General features: G+C 41.0%; 2 protein-coding genes across 5 annotated transcripts; one reads left to right on the forward strand and one right to left on the reverse strand.

Moving 5' to 3' along the window:
* strada (STE20 related adaptor alpha) lies at positions 1-9,777 on the reverse strand. Of its 3 annotated transcripts, XM_044332466.1 has the most exons (13): positions 9,638-9,763; positions 8,955-9,018; positions 7,211-7,268; positions 5,363-5,391; positions 3,694-3,796; positions 3,384-3,505; positions 3,030-3,138; positions 2,808-2,931; positions 2,128-2,299; positions 1,916-2,020; positions 1,556-1,809; positions 1,414-1,456; positions 1-1,059 (listed from the first exon to the last, which is right to left on the reverse strand). In XM_044332466.1, exons 2-13 carry the CDS (start codon positions 8,964-8,966, stop codon positions 904-906), a joined length of 1,287 nt encoding a protein of 428 aa, XP_044188401.1. In that variant the 5' UTR covers positions 8,967-9,018; positions 9,638-9,763; the 3' UTR covers positions 1-903. The 3 variants fall into 3 exon arrangements, with proteins under 3 accessions (XP_044188401.1, XP_044188402.1, XP_044188403.1); XM_044332467.1 differs by lacking the exons at positions 5,363-5,391; positions 7,211-7,268 and having other exon boundaries at positions 9,638-9,777; XM_044332468.1 differs by lacking the exons at positions 5,363-5,391; positions 9,638-9,763 and having other exon boundaries at positions 8,955-9,003.
* Positions 9,778-9,779: 2 nt separating this feature from the next.
* ddx42 (DEAD (Asp-Glu-Ala-Asp) box helicase 42) lies at positions 9,780-18,915 on the forward strand. 2 transcript variants are annotated; one of them, XM_044332460.1, is made up of 18 exons: positions 9,780-9,869; positions 11,271-11,489; positions 11,595-11,745; positions 11,845-11,906; positions 12,275-12,311; positions 12,733-12,885; positions 13,015-13,119; positions 13,263-13,382; positions 13,481-13,657; positions 13,760-13,888; positions 14,010-14,109; positions 14,210-14,257; positions 14,350-14,447; positions 14,784-15,060; positions 15,732-15,958; positions 16,056-16,166; positions 16,345-16,464; positions 17,571-18,915. In XM_044332460.1, exons 2-18 carry the CDS (start codon positions 11,278-11,280, stop codon positions 18,165-18,167), a joined length of 2,724 nt encoding a protein of 907 aa, XP_044188395.1. In that variant the 5' UTR covers positions 9,780-9,869; positions 11,271-11,277; the 3' UTR covers positions 18,168-18,915. The 2 variants fall into 2 exon arrangements, with proteins under 2 accessions (XP_044188395.1, XP_044188397.1); XM_044332462.1 differs by lacking the exons at positions 9,780-9,869; positions 11,271-11,489; positions 12,275-12,311 and having other exon boundaries at positions 11,729-11,745.
* Positions 18,916-22,159: the final 3,244 nt, after the last annotated feature.

The raw sequence follows: 22,159 nt of genomic DNA on the forward strand, positions 1-22,159 counted from the left end.
TTAAAGTTAAAACATTAAAGTGAACACTTTATTCTTAAGTAAAACTCAACATTTGCAACACTTTGCTTTGACCTCAATTTCAAATACATGCAACCAGACAAAAACAAGCACCAAATGTAACATTCACGTTTGACATAAGTAACATCACGCCCAGAGTAAGTTCAAGGAAATACATACTTCTATGCTCTGAAGGTTAAACTAAACGGATGTTATATTTTAACCTCTGTGCGACGAAAGTGATGCGTGAAGCATGAGATGTAGTTTAAGACTGTAACACAGGCAGAGAGCTAAGAAATAAGTATACATGCTTCTCATTTAGTGGACCCTCCGGACGAACATGAAACCTTCCAAGAGGGTTCACCGAGTCAGCTGTGAGGACCAGTGTGCGCCCTTATGGTGGTCTCACTGAGCAGATGGGCCACATCGAGTAGCCGTGTTCAAACAAGAGGTAGAGCGTCCCCTCTGAATATTTAGTAGCAGCTTCCCACTGATCCGTTTCATGAGAATCTTCAGGACTGGGCTACATCTACATCCACAGACTCCTCCACTGAGGAGTAGAGGAGTCCTTGTTGTGTTTTGGCTCCAGGGGGGGGGGGGGGGGCTTTAAAAATGTGTGAGTACAATCTGTGTAAACGTGTGTGTCTGTGTGAGAGAAAGAGGCCTTCAGTGCAGTGCAAAAGTCTGTGCATATCTAGAGAACGAAAAAGCGTACAAGAGACATCAAAAAGAGGCGAGAAGGCTGCTGGCTTCCGACCTCCGAGAACAGTCCTTTAGCCCCCGTCCCTTAAGATCGAGATTTGTGTTATTTACAAGGAGACTGTTACAAAAACAAATCTCGTCCCGTCTGCTCAGAGAGTTTCTCGTCAGGATCCTACGAGTGTCTCCCCACCGTCTCAACCACTGTCAGAAGTCCCAGTCGTCCATGTCCAGGTGGCTGAGACCCGACTCCAGACTGGCCAGTCCGGAGGGAGAGCCCTGTAGCCGGGAGCTCTCGAAGCTGGTGATGGGTGACACGGGCCTCAGCAGCTCGGGCAGCGCCTCCGAGGGCCGCCGTTTGATCTGAGAGCCGGGAGAGAATAAAAACATTTGGAGGAGAATCAGAAACATGTCATACTTAACCAAATTTCATATTTTTAGTCTCCCACATTTCTTTATTCTGAGAAACAGATTGTATTGCAGTGGCTTAAATTCATGATGCTAAAATGTATAAATTTATGTACATGATGGACCACAAAATCCTGTTTCAACCAGAATTAAAGCAAGAGACAGAAACAGACATCACAAGGCTTAGTGGGCTTTTGTAGCTGCAAAGTTAAGAAGATTGTTGTCCCAGAAGTAAGAATATGATGAATGTAACACATCTTAAGTAATGGAAAGTGTTTATGTAAGAGACAATGTCAGTATCTTACACACCTGTTTGAAGAAAGGATGGCCTGTGAGAGTGGTGGCAGACGGTCTGAAGGAAAACAGGGAGAATATTTAGTATCTTGAACCTCAATAATTCTACATCATATCTTGTACGATATTTAAACATGACAGGCAGAGATTGGTCCACCTCTTCTCCGGGTCTCGCTGTAAACACAGCTCAACAAATGCGTGGAAGTGTGGGGAGAACGTCCGGTTGTAGGGGTGTCCTCCCGACGACGACGAGGGCTCTCCGTTGGAGTGGCGGATCCCTCCGGCCCCCGGCCCCTCGCAGATCCCGGAGTCGGCCCCGGAGCGAGACGGTTTCAAGGACAGTTCCTCTGGAGGGATGGTGGTGGTGTCCAGCAAACATGGCACCGTCCCGTTTAGTTTCTCCAGCAGCATCTGTGAAGGTCAAGCAGGAAGGAAGACAGCAAGAACTAAATTACTGGTTTCATACGGACGATGTGGTGCAGAAGAACAGGCTGGGAGACGATGGGTCTCTGCTTACCTGCGTAGCCGGCATGTCTTTGAAGGGCACGTGTCCGTTGGCCAGTTCACAGGCTGTGATACCGAGGCTGTAGATGTCTGACCGGGAGTCGTAGCCCTGCAGGTTCTGAGAAAAACAATTCGCAACCTTGAAACTCGACCGCGTTTCCGAAACCGGTTCACCGGGGGAACAGGCAGTATCGTATTATGCTTCAGTGTGGAGAAACGCAGTACCTGCTGCAGCACCTCGGGGCTGAGCCAGGGCAGCACCTTGACGCTGTACTGGGGGAAGTCGTGGACCACTTTGGCCCTCTGGCCATGACGGATCAGGCTGAAGATGCTCCGCAGACCCGACATACAGACCTGCCCGTCTGCTGAGATCAGCACATGGCTGGCCTTCACGCTCCTACACAGAAGATAGTTAGGACTATAAATTTACTTGAATTCAAACGTACCAATGATTGGTTGATTAATAATGTTAAAACAGATACTGGCTCGTCAGTCTTGTCCACCTATAATATAAAAACTCATGGCTCCAACTAAGTGATGCTACACTGGTCAAAGCCTTAATGCAGCATTTTATTCAGATCCCAAATAAAGATGTATAATCATGTCAGCTTTTATTTTGATAGCTGTTGACCAGAAAAACTGTTTTATTGTCTTATTGTGAACTGGGAGGATTTTATGCAGTGGCTTCATCTGTAAAACCTGCTTCACCATCGAAGAATTCATTAGCCTGATGTCCCATGATGATCTAAATGCTGCGTCAGATGCCTTCTCCACCCTTATAATAATATAATTGTTGGGGAAACAGTTTGTTTTGCAAAGAAAATCATAAAAACACCCTTTTTTACAATTCATGTCTGCCCTTCAAAAACTCTTCTTATTGAACCTAATCTACGAGTGTGTCTTACCGGTGCACATATCCCATGTGATGGATGTATTCGAGAGCTTTGAGCATGCCTAGTAAAATATACGCGATGGTCAGCTCACTCATACCATCGGTGAAATGTGAGCAGATGAGATCTCTGGCTGACCCTGAAAATAAAAAAAGGTCAAACACAGATGATGATGTTGAAATTAGCTCTTGAAGTCCAGGCTACTTAAAAATGTTATTAACATACTTTACTCCTCACCATAAGCCATGAAGGGCGTGATGACCCACAGCTCATTCTCAGCTATGAAGACGCTCTTGTAGGGTAGAATACTGGAGTGGTGAAATAACTTTGACACGTGCAGTTCGCCCTGCGAGGCAGAGGAAAGGAAATTACATCTTATTATGTCAAGATGACAGACGGAGAGGAGAAGATGCTGAATCTAATTAGGCGCAAGAAGGGTGAGCTGTAAAGAGAGGAAAATTAATCAGAACGCAGACACACGAGGGGTTACATAAGTAGTCATGATGCAACAATGAGATGAAAGGAGGAGGGTTTTATCCGCAAGGAGGTCGCTGAGTTTGGATCGAGCGATGACGGCGGATTGAAGCAAACCTGCAGGTAGGTAACCATGTCGTTAGTGCATGACTCCAAGTCGATCCGTCGGATGGCGATGTGCTCCCCGGTAGGTCTGTATCGAGCCAGGTTAACAGTCATCAAGTCGTCCAGACCGCGGCCTAAAACACAGACGTGGATGTCATTTTAAAAACTATTTATGTCCCTTTTAAACACATATCTTCTATCTATAAATGCACAGAAAAAATCAAAGATGTATTGAAGACTTAATGATGCAGTAAATAAAACCAAAATGTCACAAGAGGCTACTTTAGCGAAAAGTCTGCCTGCGTTTCTGCCTTTTACTGACCGATAACTGTGAGGAGCTCGTAGGAGTCGCTGTCAGGGCGGAAGCTGCCCATCGTGTCCCGACGTGGGAGTGAGGTCAGGCTCTCCCGACTGTCCTCATGGGCCTGGAGGCGGAGGGGAGGAAACAGATATAATTAAAGGTCGGCTGAGACGCTGACTTCCTTCGCTTGCTACGGTGCAGGAGGGCTGTGCCAAAAGGGCTTGTGAGTGACAACTGGAGGCTTGGTCATATATGTGATAACTGTTAAAAGATCACCAAAAGGACAGGCTGAGTGGATCTAAGGTGTGTTACAAAAAGGTACAAGGTGTGTTAGCTTGACCTGTGGCACTAGCCGAAGAGAAAAACAGGAAGCAGAAGACATTAGTATTAGAAGAAAAACAAGCCCGTACTGGAACTCAAACCATCACCGACAAGTATTAAAACATATTCCAGCTGTTCGTATTGTTTTTGTGGCCCAAGACAGTGACAGTATTTGTGAACTGTTCCACTGATAAATACTGTAGCCTAGTGTAGCCTAGGAATAGATTATACCTTCCTGTGTTTACTTAAAAAATATTTTAGATGAATGCATCACAAACACATGTAAAAAGTTCTTCTTTGGCAGTGGGGACTCCTGAATTCCATCAATTTATCACCGTTCAGATGATGGAAATGGACAGATTGCAGTAGCAAGCTGTGAAGGCAAATGAAGGCAAGCTTTATGAGTATTTGTACTGTTTCCATGGTGACCTGTATAAAAAGATGCACATTCGAAATTGGGATAGTGCGCATCCTTGAGCCGGGGATGACATCGAGATCAAGATCGGAGACACGACTGTGTGTAAAGTATCCTCACAGATAAAACCAAGAGTTGCTCCTGATGTTAAGCCAAATGATGCATTCTCCCCTTCGTGTTACTATCTGAGTCTTAAGCAGTTTACATTAAAACCGCCATGACAGCAAAGTCGAACATGCTGCGGCAGCCATCTGGCGAGGGGAACTTCTGTAAACGTTGATCTAATCACATGGGGTACTGGAGAAACTGCCATCGTGATCAGATTCAGAAAGGGGGTGGGGGGGTGGTGGAGGGGGGTTGCCATGCATTGCTAAAGCTGAACACATGGAACTCCATCCATCTACGTTACAGCGCGCAGGGACACACGGTGGCTGACATCGAAGTGTGGACGCTATCAGTTCACCATCAACTCGACGACAGGCCGCCGGCACAGACGAGTCGAGTACTCACACAACACAAAATTAGTCAAGACTCTCAGTGAGGGGGACTAAAAAGACACCAAAATCCACAAAAAACAGAGCAGCACAAGACAGTATAGAGTAGGTAGGCTGTACCAGAGGATTATGTGCTCTCGTTTAAAAAAAAGGAAAAAAAAAAAGCTTGACTGTGCGCTCTTCGTCTCTCCCCTATCAGAGGCTCTGGTGAGTGAGGTGGGATGGCCCTCTGAGCGACGAGCATGTACAGCGGCGTCACGGACTGATCGCTCATGCATACATGAATGTGCAAAGCCTCAGGGTGTGTGAATTCTTCTACATAATATAAACCTGCGCGGTGCACACACGCATGCATGCACGCACATTCACAAAAGGCAAATGGGGGTTGGGTGGTGAGCGGGAGGGAGGGAGGGGGAGGGAGGGGGAAGTGATAATGCAGTGACAGGAGTACCACACTTACTTTCCTGTGAGAGACTCCCTGAGCTTGCTCTGGGGTAGAAAAACCACATCAATGACATAAAGACATGAACACACACACACACACAAAACAAGAGAAGGATCTGTGTTTAGAGCAGCTCTTGAATCGGGAGAACGGGGGGAGTTTTTCCTGCAGGCTGCGGACGACCTTTGTCGGTTCGTCTGTCACTAACTAACGGGATGTCTAAACCAGCCGCTTTGTCTTGCAGGTGATCACCCGCAAAGTGACGCACCGTTATCAGTACAAAGAGTTTCATGATAGCTCGTGTGAACATGAGTCGACTGGAACTGCGCTGCAACTGCAAAAAAAAAAAAAAAAAAGACTCTAATCCTAGTAAAATGCTTGCATCTGCATAAAAGACTTAATTAAATATTTTCTTACCAAACTCATGAGAAAAAAAAAGAAGAAAGAAAAACAATCTAGCTCAACACTGCAGGCTCTTACCAGAAATTATGTAAGGCGATGGGAACACAGCACAGCCAAAAATAATAATAATAATAATAATGAAAAAGCCACATGCAACATTGTGCAATGACTGGCCAGCAAGAAAATGAAGATGAGGCGAAGCGATGAAAGCTTAATCAACCCCAGAGCCTTTCCAAAACACACAATATTATACTGAATATTAATGAGGTGTAACATTGCACTTAATAAATATAAACAACCACAAACGCGCTGTTGTTTAGCTTCAGGACAGCTGGAAAGACTTTGCATATTTCATTGGCACGTTACAAACTACAGTCATGAAAAAATGACCTTCACGAAACAGAGCAGCACTGTATTTCTCATTAAAACTGTGTCTCCTCTCTGGTCTTAATGTGACAGCAGGAAATATCACAGACAATATAAACCAGTGTTGTATCATCAGTCACAGTGGGGAATCGTTTCCAGTCAGGGCAGATTAATGTAGCTTCTGACTAGTACACAAGTTTTACAAGAAATGAACACAGGCTAGTCCAGATGTTCCAGTCTGTAATAATAATAATATTAATGTGGATGAAATGCAGTGAACCATCTCTTTCTTCTGAATGAGTGCAAATTCAGGAAAATGTATTCTCTCAGGAGCCATGATTGCTTTGTCTTGAGCAAGACTGACATAATTATTTAGATTTACTTTATTGAACACACTACCCGTCAAATCTGAAAGGTGCTTAGTACAGTTTACAGACTGCTGGGAAAAGCTACAGGAGAGACTACAGGTGTGAATAACTGTACGAGATGCAAGGCTAAAGCAGTTTCCCCTACTTGGCAGCTCATATTTATGGTAATTTCACTACAGCAGGAGCGCAACAGTCAAGCCTGAAAACTAGCACATGCTGGCTTAAACCCAACTGCAATCACAAAGCTTGATAACATACTGAGTTTGCGGTATCTATATCTGAAATGCAAATAGCGGTGATTAAATTCAGATTTAACTGCCGCTTAAATCTAATGCGGTTAACCGCCACGACTCACCACGAATCAGATTTATTTTCATTGGGTATAATGGCAAATAAAAATAGAAGTACACAACCTTTTTCTACACGCAAGATAAGCACAATCACAAGAAGCATTAAATAAAATGGCACAGACATTCGTTAAAAAGTGATTTTGTTTGTGCTCCCCTCTGATAAATTATTGAAGCAAATAAAACAATGAGGCTAACGCTCAAGACAGATAACAGATGATTGATCGACTGAATAGAAAACCTTCAGAAAATTGTAATTCTTAGAGCAACGCTTCAACTAGAACTGAATGTGTTTGTTTCTATTTGTGCTGATGAGGGGATCTAATGTGTAAGCAGTGATTCAACCCTTTTTTCGTTGTAACCTGCTTCGCCTCGGACCTCACCTCCAAATAACTCCAAATCCCGCAGGCTCTCCACACTCAATTTCTCAGATACCCAACGCTGACAGACACAGAGGGTTAATAACAGACATGGAAAGAAAAAAAGAGAGAGAGAGAGACAGAGAGAGAGAAAATGCAAGCAAGGATAAGGAAAAGTTCCACAGGAAAAATAAACACATTTGAAAGCTGTTGAATAATGATGGTTCATGCTGGCTGCCTAATTTGCAACTGTGAAAGATTTCTGTCTCTTGTGTGGAAAAGAAAGTCATGGGGAAAAAAAAGAAATCTGGCACTTTTATCCAACATTTCTTGTCTGTAAGCATACAGGGAGTTGACACAATACCATGAACACATGTGCAATCTAATACAACAGTCCTTTCTGTTTATACAAGCTTATAATATTCTGCTTTTGTTTGCTTTTCTAAGTCAGAGAGTTAGTATACAATTGTATTTTATTCTGAGGCCATAGATGCTTGATTTTGTTCTACTAGACTGCATTATATTGTAAAAAATCTTTTCTGAATCATTACAGTTCTTATCTAAATTACTTTTACTGATATTATTCAGATGTTATTCCCACAAAATAATGAGCACTGTGAACCAACTCTTAAGTTGAAATTTGACACATTTGTGAGAGAAAATTGAATAGTAGGTTATTATTTGATGTATTTCTTATATATATCATACATGTTACGTGTTCTTAACGTGTTCCACATCTGTTCCAAACTCCTTTATACTGTGTCTATTCTAAAGTTAGTTCTTTGTTGTGTAAAATGAGACAGTTGAGTGTTTAACAGTTACTTTATTCTGTTGTTCTTTTGTCTGAGCCAGTGGTGACAAATCATAGTTATGCAGATTTTTATGTGTCAACCTGATAAGCCTTTAGAGGACAGTGTTGTTTGTTCTTAATTTTATATGGTAGCGATGTTATTTTGTGATGCTACTTGGTGCTTGTGTGCTGTCATATACGGTCGTGAAGAAAGACTGTTGGTTAGTTGAACTCTTGACTTTTGTTTCTATCTGAGGGTTGTTTACTGACCTGTAAGGTTAGCAATAGATGTTTCTAATTCTGTACGATAGTATCTAAAGGACTGGCTGAGTGCCAACTTTTCAGACAAAGAAAAGATAGCTAGGTGGTATGTAGCTTTGTCTCCAGAAATATGATGCATTGTACTTCTGATTGCATTATTAGATTACATTATTTCATAACCTGACAATGCTCTCTTTGTGTGTTTATTGAGTGATCAAGCAATTTACCACTACACATTGTGCTGCTTTATTGAATTATAATTAGACCTTAAAAATTCCTGTAAATGTATGAAAGCTTGTGCTAGGCTACACTGAATTGATTCGTTTTTAAAAACGGAGCTTTGCCAAATGTCCTTCCAACACTAAAGAGACTGGAACACATTGAAGGTTGTCAGATACAAACTGTGCCAAGCAAAAGAGCAAACTGGTCTCTGATCTGCTCAGTCAGAAATTTTATTAATGTAACTGTATATTATTGTCCTATCATGACAACAAATGTGTCTGGCTGCTTGCAATCTTAACATAGAAATATTGTGATTATATGCTGATTTCCCTGACAGGGATTAAGTCCTTGACAAAAGACAAAATTTAATGGAAATATTGATCAAAAACAGATTTAATCCTAGGTCTAGAATTAGATTTAATACTTGTCCAGGAAACCTGCCCTGTAGTAAGAATATGTCTAAAAAAAAAAAGGAAGTACTTGTCAGTCACTCACAAGAAAAGACATGGATCCTTTTGAGTGTGTTACATATGATGCCGAAAACACGTCCAGGGAATATCTGTAAAGACAAGAAGACAACCATTGTGAAGTTCTGTGTTGTCTCCTCCTGCAGGTCACTTCTGGTTGCTCCATCATGCTCATTAACTTTACAATACGAACACAGAAAGCTTTAAATGTCCTGAAAAATTACTTACATCTGCAAAACATAAACAATATTTAGAAAAACCTGCGTGACTTTGGGTGAAGATTTATTATCAAACCTATCAACTTGTTTTGCTGCAAGCATGAATAGGTGATTATTAAACCTTGTGCGGTAAAGTGAAGCTCTCTCTTGCGATCTCCCAGTAATTATTGTTAGTTTGAGTTATGATATATGTTTGTAAGGATGATTTAAATTAGTGATTGAAACCAACAACATCCACGCTTGGATATTTGGTGCCTATTAACGTGTGCAAACACACACATGCCGACTGATCGACTGCAAACGAAATAGTGTGACTGGCCCAAGAAAAAATAAAAATCACGAATTAAGAGAAGATTCCTCACAAGTATATCTTAGCTCTTGCTAATGGCTATTGTTGTCATGATGAAGGGCGCAGGCTAGCTCTTGCAAATTGCCGTTAGCTAAAGACTTAATTTAAGATATATTACATTATTTTAACACCATAATAACTTACCAGTATAGTGTTAAGGGAAGCAATGCGTGCTCGGAGTAATACAATCTTCTAGGACAACTTATTTAGCCAGACATCCTTTTAGCGGGTTGTTTTTGACAGCTTGGTGGAGAGAGCGTCGTGTCGCGCACAAACTACGACACAACTAAAAGAAAAAACGGGCGCGTACAGATGACGCAAGCACCGTTTGGGTCCCACTGAAAACACAGGAGCCTGTGGCGGTATCAGAAAACAGGTAAATAAAGCTTGTCAGCCACCGTTACAAAAATAATTAACACATTTAGTCAAGAAAATATGTTATCATGTAACGCGCGGGGTTTTGAAAGGCACCTTAACTACGCTGAATTCGCGGTAAAGTGTCGATAATAGCCGCGCACACCCACCTCTCGGCCTCGCTTTGCGGCCTTCAGCTAGCTATCACTAACGTACTGCAAGATGTTGGTTATATTGTTGATATTAAAAGTGTTTGTCGTCAAAGTGCGTTAATGTTAAGTAGCCACCCTGAGCCAGTAGCTGTCTCCCATTGCTTTTCTGCTAATATATATTTATCAAACTGCTAACTAGCTTGATGCTGGTTACGTCAATTTCTCAAGCGATATTAAACATCCTCTCTTGCAGAACTCTATTCATAAATCGGGAGGTTTAATTGTAACATTATGTTTGCTTAATGTATAACTTACACTTATGTCTAGCTATGTATTCAATATGTTGTTTAGCCAATGTTGCTCTCCTCTTTGTTGTTAACTTTCTGCGGTGGAGGGAGTCCCAGTGAATACAAAGCGAAAGTATCTGAAAGGTTGTTTTGATGATTTAAAAAATATATATCTCATGTATTTGGCCCACTGACTGATAATAGGCAGTGGGATCTTCTGAGTCATTAACTACCAAAATACCGCAGACTTAAGTGGTCCGTGGTTATATGCCACATTTAGGGGATGTATCCATTGAAGGACAGGTTCACATTTTTTGAAGTGAGTCTTAAAACAACAGTCACGTATTTATAGGAAGAGGTTTTCCTCGCTGTAATCATCCCTCCTGCTCATACTGGCTATTAAAAGATCCCCTTCAAATGCACTGTCAATGTGAGTGATGGGGACAAAGTTCACAGTGTGTTCACACAGTCATTAAAAGTTGATGTGAAGCTTATTTGAGGCTTCAGCAGTCTGAGTTAGTTATATCAAGTGGATATCTGACACATTTACAGTCTTTTTAGCATCAAATTCCCTCTTTGTGTTTCCTCGGACAGTGTTTCCCTGTTGAGCTGCGGTGGAAGTATAGTAACAAAAAGAGGAACTTTGGCACTAAAAAGACTGTAACGTTGAAAGATATCTACTTGATTTGACTCATTTGGACAGCGTTAGCTTCGTGTGAGCTCCAAATAATCTTGTAAATACATTTTTGCATTATTAAGGGATCTTCTAATGGTCAGTATGAACAGGAGGAATGATTATGGCGAGAAAAACCTGTTTCACTGTTCATCTGGGCAGCTGACCGTTGTTTTAAGACAGACTTGAAACATTGTGAACCTGTCCTTCTGTATTAGGAGCAACTTTCCATAGCAGACATATAAATAGAGAGTGCGATAATTGAGGCATTTTAAGACTTGAAAGTGTTGTTTTATCTCCTGTTCTTACAGCACAGCCATGAACTGGAACAAAGGTGGTCCAGGTGTTAAGCGAGGCTTTGGGTTTGGAGGATTTTCCCTTGCGGGGAAAAAAGAGGAACCTCAACTTACTCAAAAGTCTCACACATCATTCGGGCCCCCGGGGTCCAGTGGGGGATATGGGAAGAACCAGCAGCTTCCATCCTTCTACAAAATAGGGACAAAAAGAGCCAATTTTGATGAAGAAAATGCGTGAGTATCCCACAAACACTTGAAAAAAATGTCAAACTAAATTTAAAAAAAAACAAAAAAAAACTAATGCACATATTTATTCATTTGATATGCTTTCTAAACAAGGTATTTTGAAGATGATGAAGAGGAGTCCAGCAGCAATGTGGATCTGCCGTACATCCCAGCTGAGAACTCACCCACACGGCAGCAGATGCAGTCTGGTGGCGGCTCAGACAGTGAGGATGATCCACTGGATGCCTTTATGGCAGAAGTTGAGGTGAGAGGAGTCACAGTTAGGCAGAGACAAGCTTGTAATATATTTCTGAATGTTTTATGTATTGTTTTCTCTTATTAACGTTGTTGTTTTGGTTTCCAGAACCAAGCAGCTAAGGACATGAAGAAACTAGAGGAAAAGGAAAAGGAGAAAAAGTCAGCCAAGTAAGACTTCATCTGTCTTTTTCTTTAGATACTTTTGTAGGTACTTAAATTCTGCATTTGAAATGAAGAAAAAGAAGATTGCCCACAACTAAATTATTATTTTGTGAGCAAAAGTATAAGCTTTCTAGTTTGGGATGTTGTTAATTTGTAGATAACTGATGTACTATTGATTACTTTTACAATTTATAATTAGACATCATGTCTTAAGTTTCTCCAAAGACTGAGACATCCAGTTATGTCTTTGCTGGTTTAGTAGTTACTGTATCATCAGGTAAGCAAAGCCACCTTAGTCATGGAGGGATGTGGGCTGTCTTGGGTGTATGAACGAGCCGCAGGGAAGTTTTTTTTTTCTCCGCTTGTCATTGCAGGGGTATTCGTGATGACATTGAAGAAGAAGATGAACAAGTGAGTGAGCCCTCCAAAATTCTTAATCCACTACATCGCTGATCAGAGAGGTCTCCAGACCAAACATTCCCTCTACCCTCTCTTGTCTTTCAAAGCCCCCCCCCCCTGCCCTCCCCCCCTCTATCTGACCATGTAGGATGCATATTTAGGATCATTATGATGGACTCGTTTTTCTTGTGTAGATTAATCTTGATGTTTTGAAAGCTGGGAAACTAAAGCATGTTTAATTTTTATTTACTTCAGCAAATGACAGAATAGTTGATATCAGATTGTGAACAATGTTTTTGTTTTTCCTTCTGTTATAAGGCTGAATGTGTCTTTAGGTATTTGTGAGTCTTTCAGGTGCCTGGATGGTGCCTGGATGTTGTGTTAAAGCAGCAAAGCGGCTCAGTTTTCACATGAAATGCTGTGCTCTCTGCAGGAAGCCTACTTCCGCTACATGGCAGAGAACCCCACAGCCGGGCTGACACAAGAGGAAGATGAAGAGAACATTGACTATGACAGTGATGGAAACCCAATTGCCCCGACCACTAAGAAAATCATCCTGCCCCTTCCTCCTATTGACCACTCTGAGGTACAGCTGAATATACTGATTTTGCTAGTCAACTGATCAACATTACATTTTTTTATTGTGTGAAATATGAGAGATTTTGTTGTGATTCTTGCATCTGTTTTGTCTTTTTTTTTTTTTTTTTAACCATAGATTGATTACCCGCCGTTTGAGAAAAACTTCTACAATGAGCACGAGGAGCTCAGCAACCTGACTGGAACTCAAGTGTTGGAGTTAAGGCAGAAACTGAACTTGCGGGTAAGTTCAGGATTCATGCACATTTGTATATAAATGTTATATAACTCAATCTGGCTTAGCTGTATTTCTAGTAGTTGTGGCTGTGGGGAAAAAGACCTTCATCAGCATGTCCTTTGTTTCCTTCTTCTTTTTCTTATTCTCAGGTGTCTGGTGCTGCCCCTCCTAAACCTTGTACTAGCTTTGCCCACTTCAATTTTGATGAGCAGCTAATGCACCAGATCCGCAAGTCTGAGTACACTCAGCCCACTCCAATTCAGTGCCAGGTATAGTAAGAGTTTGTCTTAAGGTTGCAGTATAATTGAATATTAAATATTTTAAACATAATTTAATGAATAAACCCTGTTGTGAATCTGGGATTTAGGGTGTGCCCATAGCTCTGTCTGGACGTGACATGATTGGTATCGCAAAAACTGGCAGCGGTAAAACTGCAGCTTTTATCTGGCCCATGCTGGTTCACATCATAGACCAAAAGGAGCTGGAGGCAGGGGAGGGGCCCATCGCAGTAATCGTGTGCCCCACTAGAGAGCTTTGTCAGCAGGTAAGTAATGGAAAGAGATTGGAGCAGTGGTATATTAGTAACTGAGAGTGCATTGTCAGGAGAGTTGGTTTACTAGTGTGTGTTTCTTTAACTGCTTGGCAGATCCATGCAGAATGTAAGCGCTTTGGGAAAGCATACTCGTTGCGTTCTGTGGCAGTTTATGGAGGAGGCAGCATGTGGGAGCAGGCAAAGGCTCTGCAGGAGGGAGCAGAGATCGTGGTGTGCACTCCGGTAAGAGAAGAGAAGACCAACCTGTTTTGTTTTTTTTTTTCCTTAACCTCGCTGCTTAGAAGAAAATCCACCCTCTACCGTTGCAACAAATGTGAGATTTACTGAAAATGTGTGTTTGCAGGGTCGTCTGATTGACCACGTTAAAAAGAAGGCCACATCCCTGCAGAGAGTGACATACCTGGTGTTTGATGAGGCTGATCGCATGTTTGATATGGGCTTCGGTGGGTTTGCTTTATCAGCGTACTGTCAAAGATGTTGTAAACCTTTTTCTTTTGTGCACACTAGTTTATTTATGTTGTCGTTTCTTGTCTCCTTTTTTAGAATATCAGGTTAGATCTATTGCCAGCCACGTCCGCCCCGACAGACAGAGTAAGTGGTTTTACTAAACCGTTATGATTCACTGTAATATGTAGTAAAACCGTAAAGAGGTTTTATAAATCTTAATATGGTTGCCTTCACAGCCCTTCTGTTCAGCGCCACCTTTCGAAAGAAGATAGAGAGGCTAGCCAGAGACATCTTGGTAGATCCCATTCGTGTGGTGCAGGGAGACATCGGAGAGGTTTGTGGCAAAACACATCATCAACCAACCCATAATAATTTATTATGCTTTTCTGAGAGCTGTAGTTGTAATTTAGAGAGAGAAATTTGCCCTTTTTTTTACCCCTTTTCATGGTGTCTGTGTTCTTAAAATCCTAAAATACATAAAGTTATTATTATAAATGTTTCATTTCAGAATAAAAAGTAAGTGAAGTAGGTAAAATAAAGCTATTTATCAGTCAGCATTTGAAAAGGACAAATGATTCTGTCCTGGTAAAGATTTATTTTTAAGTAATTAAAATGTAAAAGCTACAAGAGTAAACATGCAGATGTTTTTACAACCTTTCTCTTCGACCAGGCCAATGAGGATGTGACCCAGGTGGTGGAGATGCTGCACAGCGGGTCGGATAAATGGGGCTGGTTGACCCGGCGGCTGGTGGAGTTCACCTCCTCCGGCTCAGTCCTCATCTTCGTCACCAAGAAGGCCAACTCTGAGGAGCTGGCTACTAACCTGACACAGGAGGGCTACAGCCTCGGGCTCCTGCACGGAGACATGGACCAGAGTGAGAGGAACAAGGTCATCAGTGACTTCAAGAAGAAGAATTTGCCCATTTTGGTGGCCACTGATGTAGCCGGTGAGTACAAGGGCTACCCACAATACCTAATTAACACCAAAAATATTAAATGTTTGTCTGTTTTTATCTACATTTTCAATTTCTGCATAAAAGAACTGCTGGAAATGCAGAAAATCTGAAGAAAAAAAGTCTCAAGAAAGGTTTTATGCTCAGCTCAAAAAGCAAAGTGCAACTTAAACAGATTTAGCGATTAAATTGTGACGTGTTGGGACCAATCAGCCTTTTTTTCCTCACTGTTTGATGTTTGACTGGATCTTTTTTAATTGCATCATCTTGTTGCGCCAGCTTCTTCTGCAGTGGTTTAATGGCTGCTACTGGAAAAGAAGCACAACAAGCTGTTTTTATAGATGAATCAACTTCAAATATTCACTAAACAGCAGTGGATGGAAATACAGCATTAATTCAAAATTTCTTTTGCCAATATTCTGGACATTTGGGTAAAAGTTGCACTAAATTTGGATGAAACCTATATCATGATGCCACATTGAAATGTTAAACAACAGAAGAAGAAGAAAGCCAGTCGCCACCAGTCTCTGTATGTTGTTTCTGTGAAGGTGTGAGCTTCTAAAGATCCGTTCAGGTCACAGTTCTATGTGTTAACAAGCCTCAGCCCATCCGAGGTGAGAAACAACATAAACGCTAACCTGCTTCCTGTTTTTGTATTCTCTCAGCTCGTGGTCTGGACATCCCGTCCATTCGCACGGTGGTAAACTACGACGTGGCGCGAGACATCGACACACACACGCACAGGATCGGGCGAACCGGGCGTGCCGGAGAGAAAGGTGTGGCTTACACCCTTCTCACCAACAAAGACACCTCGTTCGCTGGTGACCTCGTGAGGAATCTGGAGGGAGCCAATCAAGGAGTTTCTAAAGAACTGATGGATTTAGCCATGCAGGTGAGCTAAATAAGCGAAAGGCTGAGAAAAGTCGTACAATAACTTGTCTCGTTAGGAGTAAATGTTTTTAACTTTGCACTTTTTTATTTTTTTCCAGAATCCCTGGTTCAGGAAATCCAGATTTAAAGGTGGCAAAGGAAAGAAGCTGAATATCGGCGGAGGTGGACTTGGTTACAGAGAGAGACCAGGTTTAGGGGCTGAAAGCTCTGTGAGTTACATATTATGACTCTAAATCTGTTTCTATTTATTTTTTTGTTCATTTTGTAATGTGTTGATAATCATAGTCACTACTATGTGCTGATTTATGATACGTTATGGTGGGAATTCATGTTGATATTCGGAGGACATTCAGAGAGGTGTGAATAATGCTCTTGTTGTCTTTGCAGGAACGCAGCAGCAGCAGCAGCAGCAGCATTTTGTCTTCCACTAGTAGCTACGAAGGCTACAGCAAACCAACCACTGGGGCGATGGGAGACCGCATGTCAGCGATGAAACAAGCCTTCCAGGTACACCTAAACTTATTTTACAGTTATTGATACGATTTTTTTCTTTTACATTCATACTGAAAATTTCAAATATTTCATGTTTTTATATTAAATGTTCTTGGTTTTTACTCCACTATGATCTTTTGATGTTATTTTGCAAGACTGTGAATATGTGCTGCAATTCATGTTTCGGTACTCTTTCATACAAATGAATATATTTTAACTTAATCTATTATATTTGTCACTTGTGTTGTTGTTTTTATTTTCTTTTAGCCAGTCACAAAATAAAATCTTTAAAAGCCATAAAGTAATCTTTTGCGTTTGCATCATTAGATTGTTAAAAATGAAATCTCAAAGAACGCACTGAAGAATTAACCTGATGCGCCACAGTGTTTGTCACACAGAACCATCTGAGAAGGGCACTTTAAAAAAAATACTTGGCAGGTGATTGGATGAACCATCCGTCTATCACCGTCTTACCTTGCAAGGCAACAGGATTCGCGAGGTCATGCGAGAATCCTCATTGGACGCTGATTGGTCACAAGCACATATCTTAAAGCCTGACAAGATTGATTCTTGTGTGATCCCGTGATGTGATCTCGCAAATCCAGCTGCCTGGCAAGGTAACTTAACCTCTTTACATCTAGCGGGTCACCGGTGAGCCACTTAAGCCAGTTATAAGCTGCTTAGCATCACGCAGTAATGAGTAAGAGCAACTGGCACAATTTGGCCACTTGGAGATGTTTTAGAGACATTCGGGGACACCAGTGACACCACAAACTAAAAACTTCCTATCTACCCCTAAGGTTTAGGACTAGAGGACTGGAATTTTATACAGGTGTGGTTGACAAGATGTATGTGGTGATTTGCATAATTCTGGCATAAAGCATGTCCTAGTTATTGTTATTCAAATATGGCAAATATTATAGATAGCCACATGCTAAACAAGCATATTTCCAGAAACTAAAAGATGTTACCTTTCAAATGAAGCCTAAAATATGGTTTCACAGTTCTTCTGTTATAAGCTTTTCCATTTGGGTATGCAAAATAGGCAAATATTAAAAAAAATAAAAAAAAGGTTGGATGTTAAGAGGCTACAATCTTCTCAACGTTTCCTCTTCTTCTAGGCTCAGTATAAGAGTCACTTTGTGGCTGCATCCAGTGGTCCTCCAAAGCTCAGCACCAAGTCTAGCAGCTCTTCAGGCTGGACCAGTGCCGGCAGCCTGAGCTCTGTGCCGACAGAGTCCGCCAATGGCTCCGAGCGGTCCAGTGTTGCCGCCATGACCCTTTCGGGCTTCACCAGCGCTGGCTCCCTAAGCTCAGTGCCCACCATTCAGACCAGTTCACAGCAAAGCTTCACTCCAGCCGCACCTCCTCCGCTAAGAGATAGCTCACGGGACAGACACGGGGAGGACTGGGGGCGCCACGGAGACAGTCACCACCGCCACAGCGACAGGAGCGATCGGCACAGCGGCGAGAGTCGCCACGGGGATCGGGATCGCCATGGAGACAGAGACCGCGACCGCTACGGGGACCGGGATCGCTACAGCAGCAGCAGCAGCAGCCGCCACAGCGACAGTCGTAACGGAGACGGGAGCAGCAGGAGGGACAGAGAGGATCGGAGGAGCGAGAGGGATGGGGGAGATGGGAGGGGGGACAGAGGAGATGATAGCTTTGCTGTTCCCGAACCACCAAAACGTAGAAAGAGCAGGTGGGACAACTAGAAAAAAAAAAATCAACACAATCAATAAAATATGTGCAACCAACTGCTCCATGACGAGCTTGTCTGTTGTGTAGGCAGAAATTCAGAGCATATCAAAGGCTGACACACAAGCACAGGACGTTAAGAGGTGGTTTTTGTGGACTTTTTTTGAGAAACGGGAAGGGCGCTGACTCTCCCGTCAGGTCGGTTAGGACCTCACGATTTGGGTCAGAGCCCGACAGAGTTTGTAGACAGATAAACACGAGCAGCTCAGAGACAGCCACTGTACATACATCATCAAGACTGTTTAGTTGTAAGTCAATAGGATCAAGCAAAAGAGCTGTAATGAATTCTGCTGTCGGTAAACAATTCCAAAGGATGTTTTGGTTGTTGTCTTGTTTCTTCTCACTGAGCTCCTAACATGCTTTCGTGCTTGCAAACTGGACTCTGTATTTTTTTTTTTTTTTTTTTTTTTTTCTAATGGATCTTTGCCAAGTGTTTGTGTGTTTTGCATTTTAATCTACAAAGCTAACTCTTAGAGCTCGTTTCATTTTCGAAGGCGCTCGGTGATGATTCACATTCATAGATGTCAAAGAGTAGAACTCTTTTTGTGTCTTGTATTCGAGTCGTAGTGAAGTGCCTTCCCCTGGCATTTAGTCTATGCTTTTGAAATGTTTTTCAAGAAGATGCATATGTTTGTGTGAGGAATTTCCCGCGTTCATTCACACACGGAAAATGTGAAGTTTTGATTAAAAAGACTTTGGCATCTACTCTTGTATCTGTTTTCTTTTTTACAGTCAGTTAACCTGTCACTCATCTTGTTTTCCTCACTGAAAACATCTGCAGTTTGTTCTTTAAATACAAAATGATGTTTTCTTTGATTGAATACATCTGTTGTACTTGCTGACTTTATACAGATGTAACTAGTCGACACTGTTTAATTTGATAATATGTTAAGACTTATTTATGGCATAGACACGAAAACTAAACCTGTTCAAAACACAAAACAAATTCCAGAAGGATCTCATTAACAATAAAAGCACAAATATCCAGTGGTGGAAAGTAACTAAGTACATTTACTCAAGTACTGTACTAATTACAATTTTGAGGTAATTGTACTTTCCTCGAGTATTTCCCTTTTCTGCAACTTTATACTTTCACCCCACTATATTTCAGAGGGAAACATTTTACTTTCTACTCCACTACATTTATTTAACAGCTTTACTAGTTACTTTAAAAATTAAGATTTTGCACAAAGGACAATAAATAAGCTAGCTAGCTAACTGTATATAAAGCAGTTGAAACTAGCTCCACCTCCAGCAGCTACAACAGTAACATGCTGCTTACACACTGATGCTTCAGTATTAATAATCTAATGATGTCAAATACAGTATAATATATCAGTTATTGCAAAATGAGTACTTTTACTTCAATACTTTGAGTACATTTTGCTGCTAGTACTTAATGTACTTTTACTGAAGTAGGATCTTTCATGCAGGACTTTTACTTGTAACTAAGTATTTTTATATTGCTGTATTGGTACTTGTACCTAAGTAAAGAATCTGAATATTTCTGGCACAACTGCAAATATCAGACTAATAAATGAAAAACACTTTCAGCACAATTATGATTTGTAGTTGTAACTTGTCCGAAACCCTGTGAACGCATCAGGAGAGGATGTGAACCGCACGACACTTGTGAAGCAGTCTCTTAGCCCCGCCCCCGTGAAAACTGCGAAGGGAGCGCGCGTTCTGTAAAAAGCTCTCGCCCCCCCCCCCGAGATGCTGTGCGCGTGATATGGAGAGAGATAAGGGCCAAAACTAATTTTAGTACTGATTTTTTTTATCCTTGGAAAGTTTTATTCTAGAAGTGAATGGTAAATGTCAGAGGTCAGCAAGTAGGTTCAACCATGGGCCATATTTTTTCAGCACTGTTTATTTGGGGACCGGTGTTGTACAGGCACGGTGAAAACACAGGTTTTTGATATGCTTTTGCTTATATAAAACAATTTTAGCATGTAGGGAGCCCCTAAACTCCTAAAAGATTATCATTTTTTTATCTTGCATGCACAAGATAATAACTTCTAATAACTTCTAATATATCTTACGAGATATGGATCTTGTGCAAACATGTTATTATCTTGTACACATGAGACTATTTACTATAAACTCGTATCGGTCTCTAACATACAGCACGCAAACTTTAGATGCACGCAGCCGCCATATAAACGAGATAACTCTGATAATCCAGTTCTTTTCCACTTCAGCATGTCACAGATGTTTTATTTGATGATGTCTTGTGCACACAAGATAATAACTTGTTTGCACATTATAATAACTTGTTTGTACACGATAATGACTTGTTTGCACAAAGTAATAACTCGTGCGCACAAGATCCATAACTTGTGCACACAAGATAAAAAAGTCATCTCTCTGGACTTTAGAAGCTCCGCACAGACGTCATAATTCCCCTTAGTAATTCACACACAATAAAAAGTGGCCTGCTTCATGTATGGTTTAAACTGAAACTGTTAATGACACAAATCTGTTCAGGTCAGATGTTCAGACAAATTATTTACCTGTATGAGTTTTTAAGAGATAACAAACTCATATTTATTGGGATTTAGATGAGCCTTTTGTTATCTACTGTACATTTATGAAGACTCATGTGGAAGATTCGATGCAATCAATAAAAGGGAAAACTTCAGCTTTCATTAGGAGGCCAAATATTTTTGTCGGAGGGCCAGATTTTGTTTTGTTGACCACTGTCATATATTTAATACCTGTCTAGTTAGCATAGTAGCATCAAATGAAAATACTCAAGTTTGTTGAATCTTTTAAGGCAAAACCCAAAATTTACATGTTTTAAAAGGCCTTTGGATGCTTTTAATGGCTTTAGTACTTTTTAAAAATGTATTAATAAGTGTATCTTACATTATGTTTTACATTTGTGCACATACTTTGATATTGCCTTGTATTTTTATCATTGCCTTTCACTGTTATCTTCTATTCGTTCCTTTTACTACTGATGACATTTATCTCTACTGTTGTGTCTTTCACTGTGACTCCGGTTGCTTTTAAATGAGCTCTATAAGTTAATTTGACTTGACTTAACTTGATATATGTTGAACATGAGGTAACAAACCTGTGTTTGTTGTAGTGTTGTAGTGGGTGCTTTGTGAGAAGATGTTTTTCACTATCAATACTGACTTGTTCTTTATGCTGTGTTTCAGAGGAAATGTGAGCTTATTCACATAACTGTGATTTATAGCCTAAATATAGGATCATTTCCAAAAGGTACATTGCCTCATCATATTGGTCATATTTCAATTATTTTTAAAATCTTACTGTAGTATGTTGTAGTTTTAGAAATGCATTAGCATGATTTGGCCACATGAGAGCTCTGTTATCCACTTGAGTTCAGTTGTTTATGGGGAAAATATATGTGATGGGTTTCTGTCCCAACCAGTAGGCTACACTTTTACCCCATTTTACTGAGAAAAAGAAGGTCAGGAAAGAAACTGTAGATGGAAAATCTCCACACAAGTTATTAGGTTTCATCTTTGTCTTAAAACTACCGTCATTATAGCAGGGGAAAAACATCCTGACAACTTATCTTATGACCTTCACATTCCTCCTTTTCATACCGGCTATTAAAAGATCCTCTTCAAATGCACTTTCAATGTAAGTGTGAAAGCACATTTGTGAGCTGTGGTGGAAGTATAGTAACAAAAAGAGGAACTTTGGCAGTAAACAGACATAACATTGAAAGATATCTACTTGATTTGACTCATTTGGATGGCTGAAGCTTCATATTAGCTTCAGATAAACTTTTAAATACATTTTTTTGCACAGAAGGAGGACTGTGGATTTCATCCCCCATCATCACTTACATTGTAAGTGCATTATGAGGGGATCCTCTAATGGTCAGTATGAACAGGAGGGACGATTACAGCAAGAAAAACATGCTTTAATGTTCATTTACTCATTGTGACTTGCACATAGCTTGGACTAA

Source organism: Thunnus albacares, chromosome 17 (genome assembly GCF_914725855.1).
Source record: "Thunnus albacares chromosome 17, fThuAlb1.1, whole genome shotgun sequence".
NCBI classification, from domain to species: Eukaryota; Metazoa; Chordata; class Actinopteri; order Scombriformes; family Scombridae; genus Thunnus; species Thunnus albacares.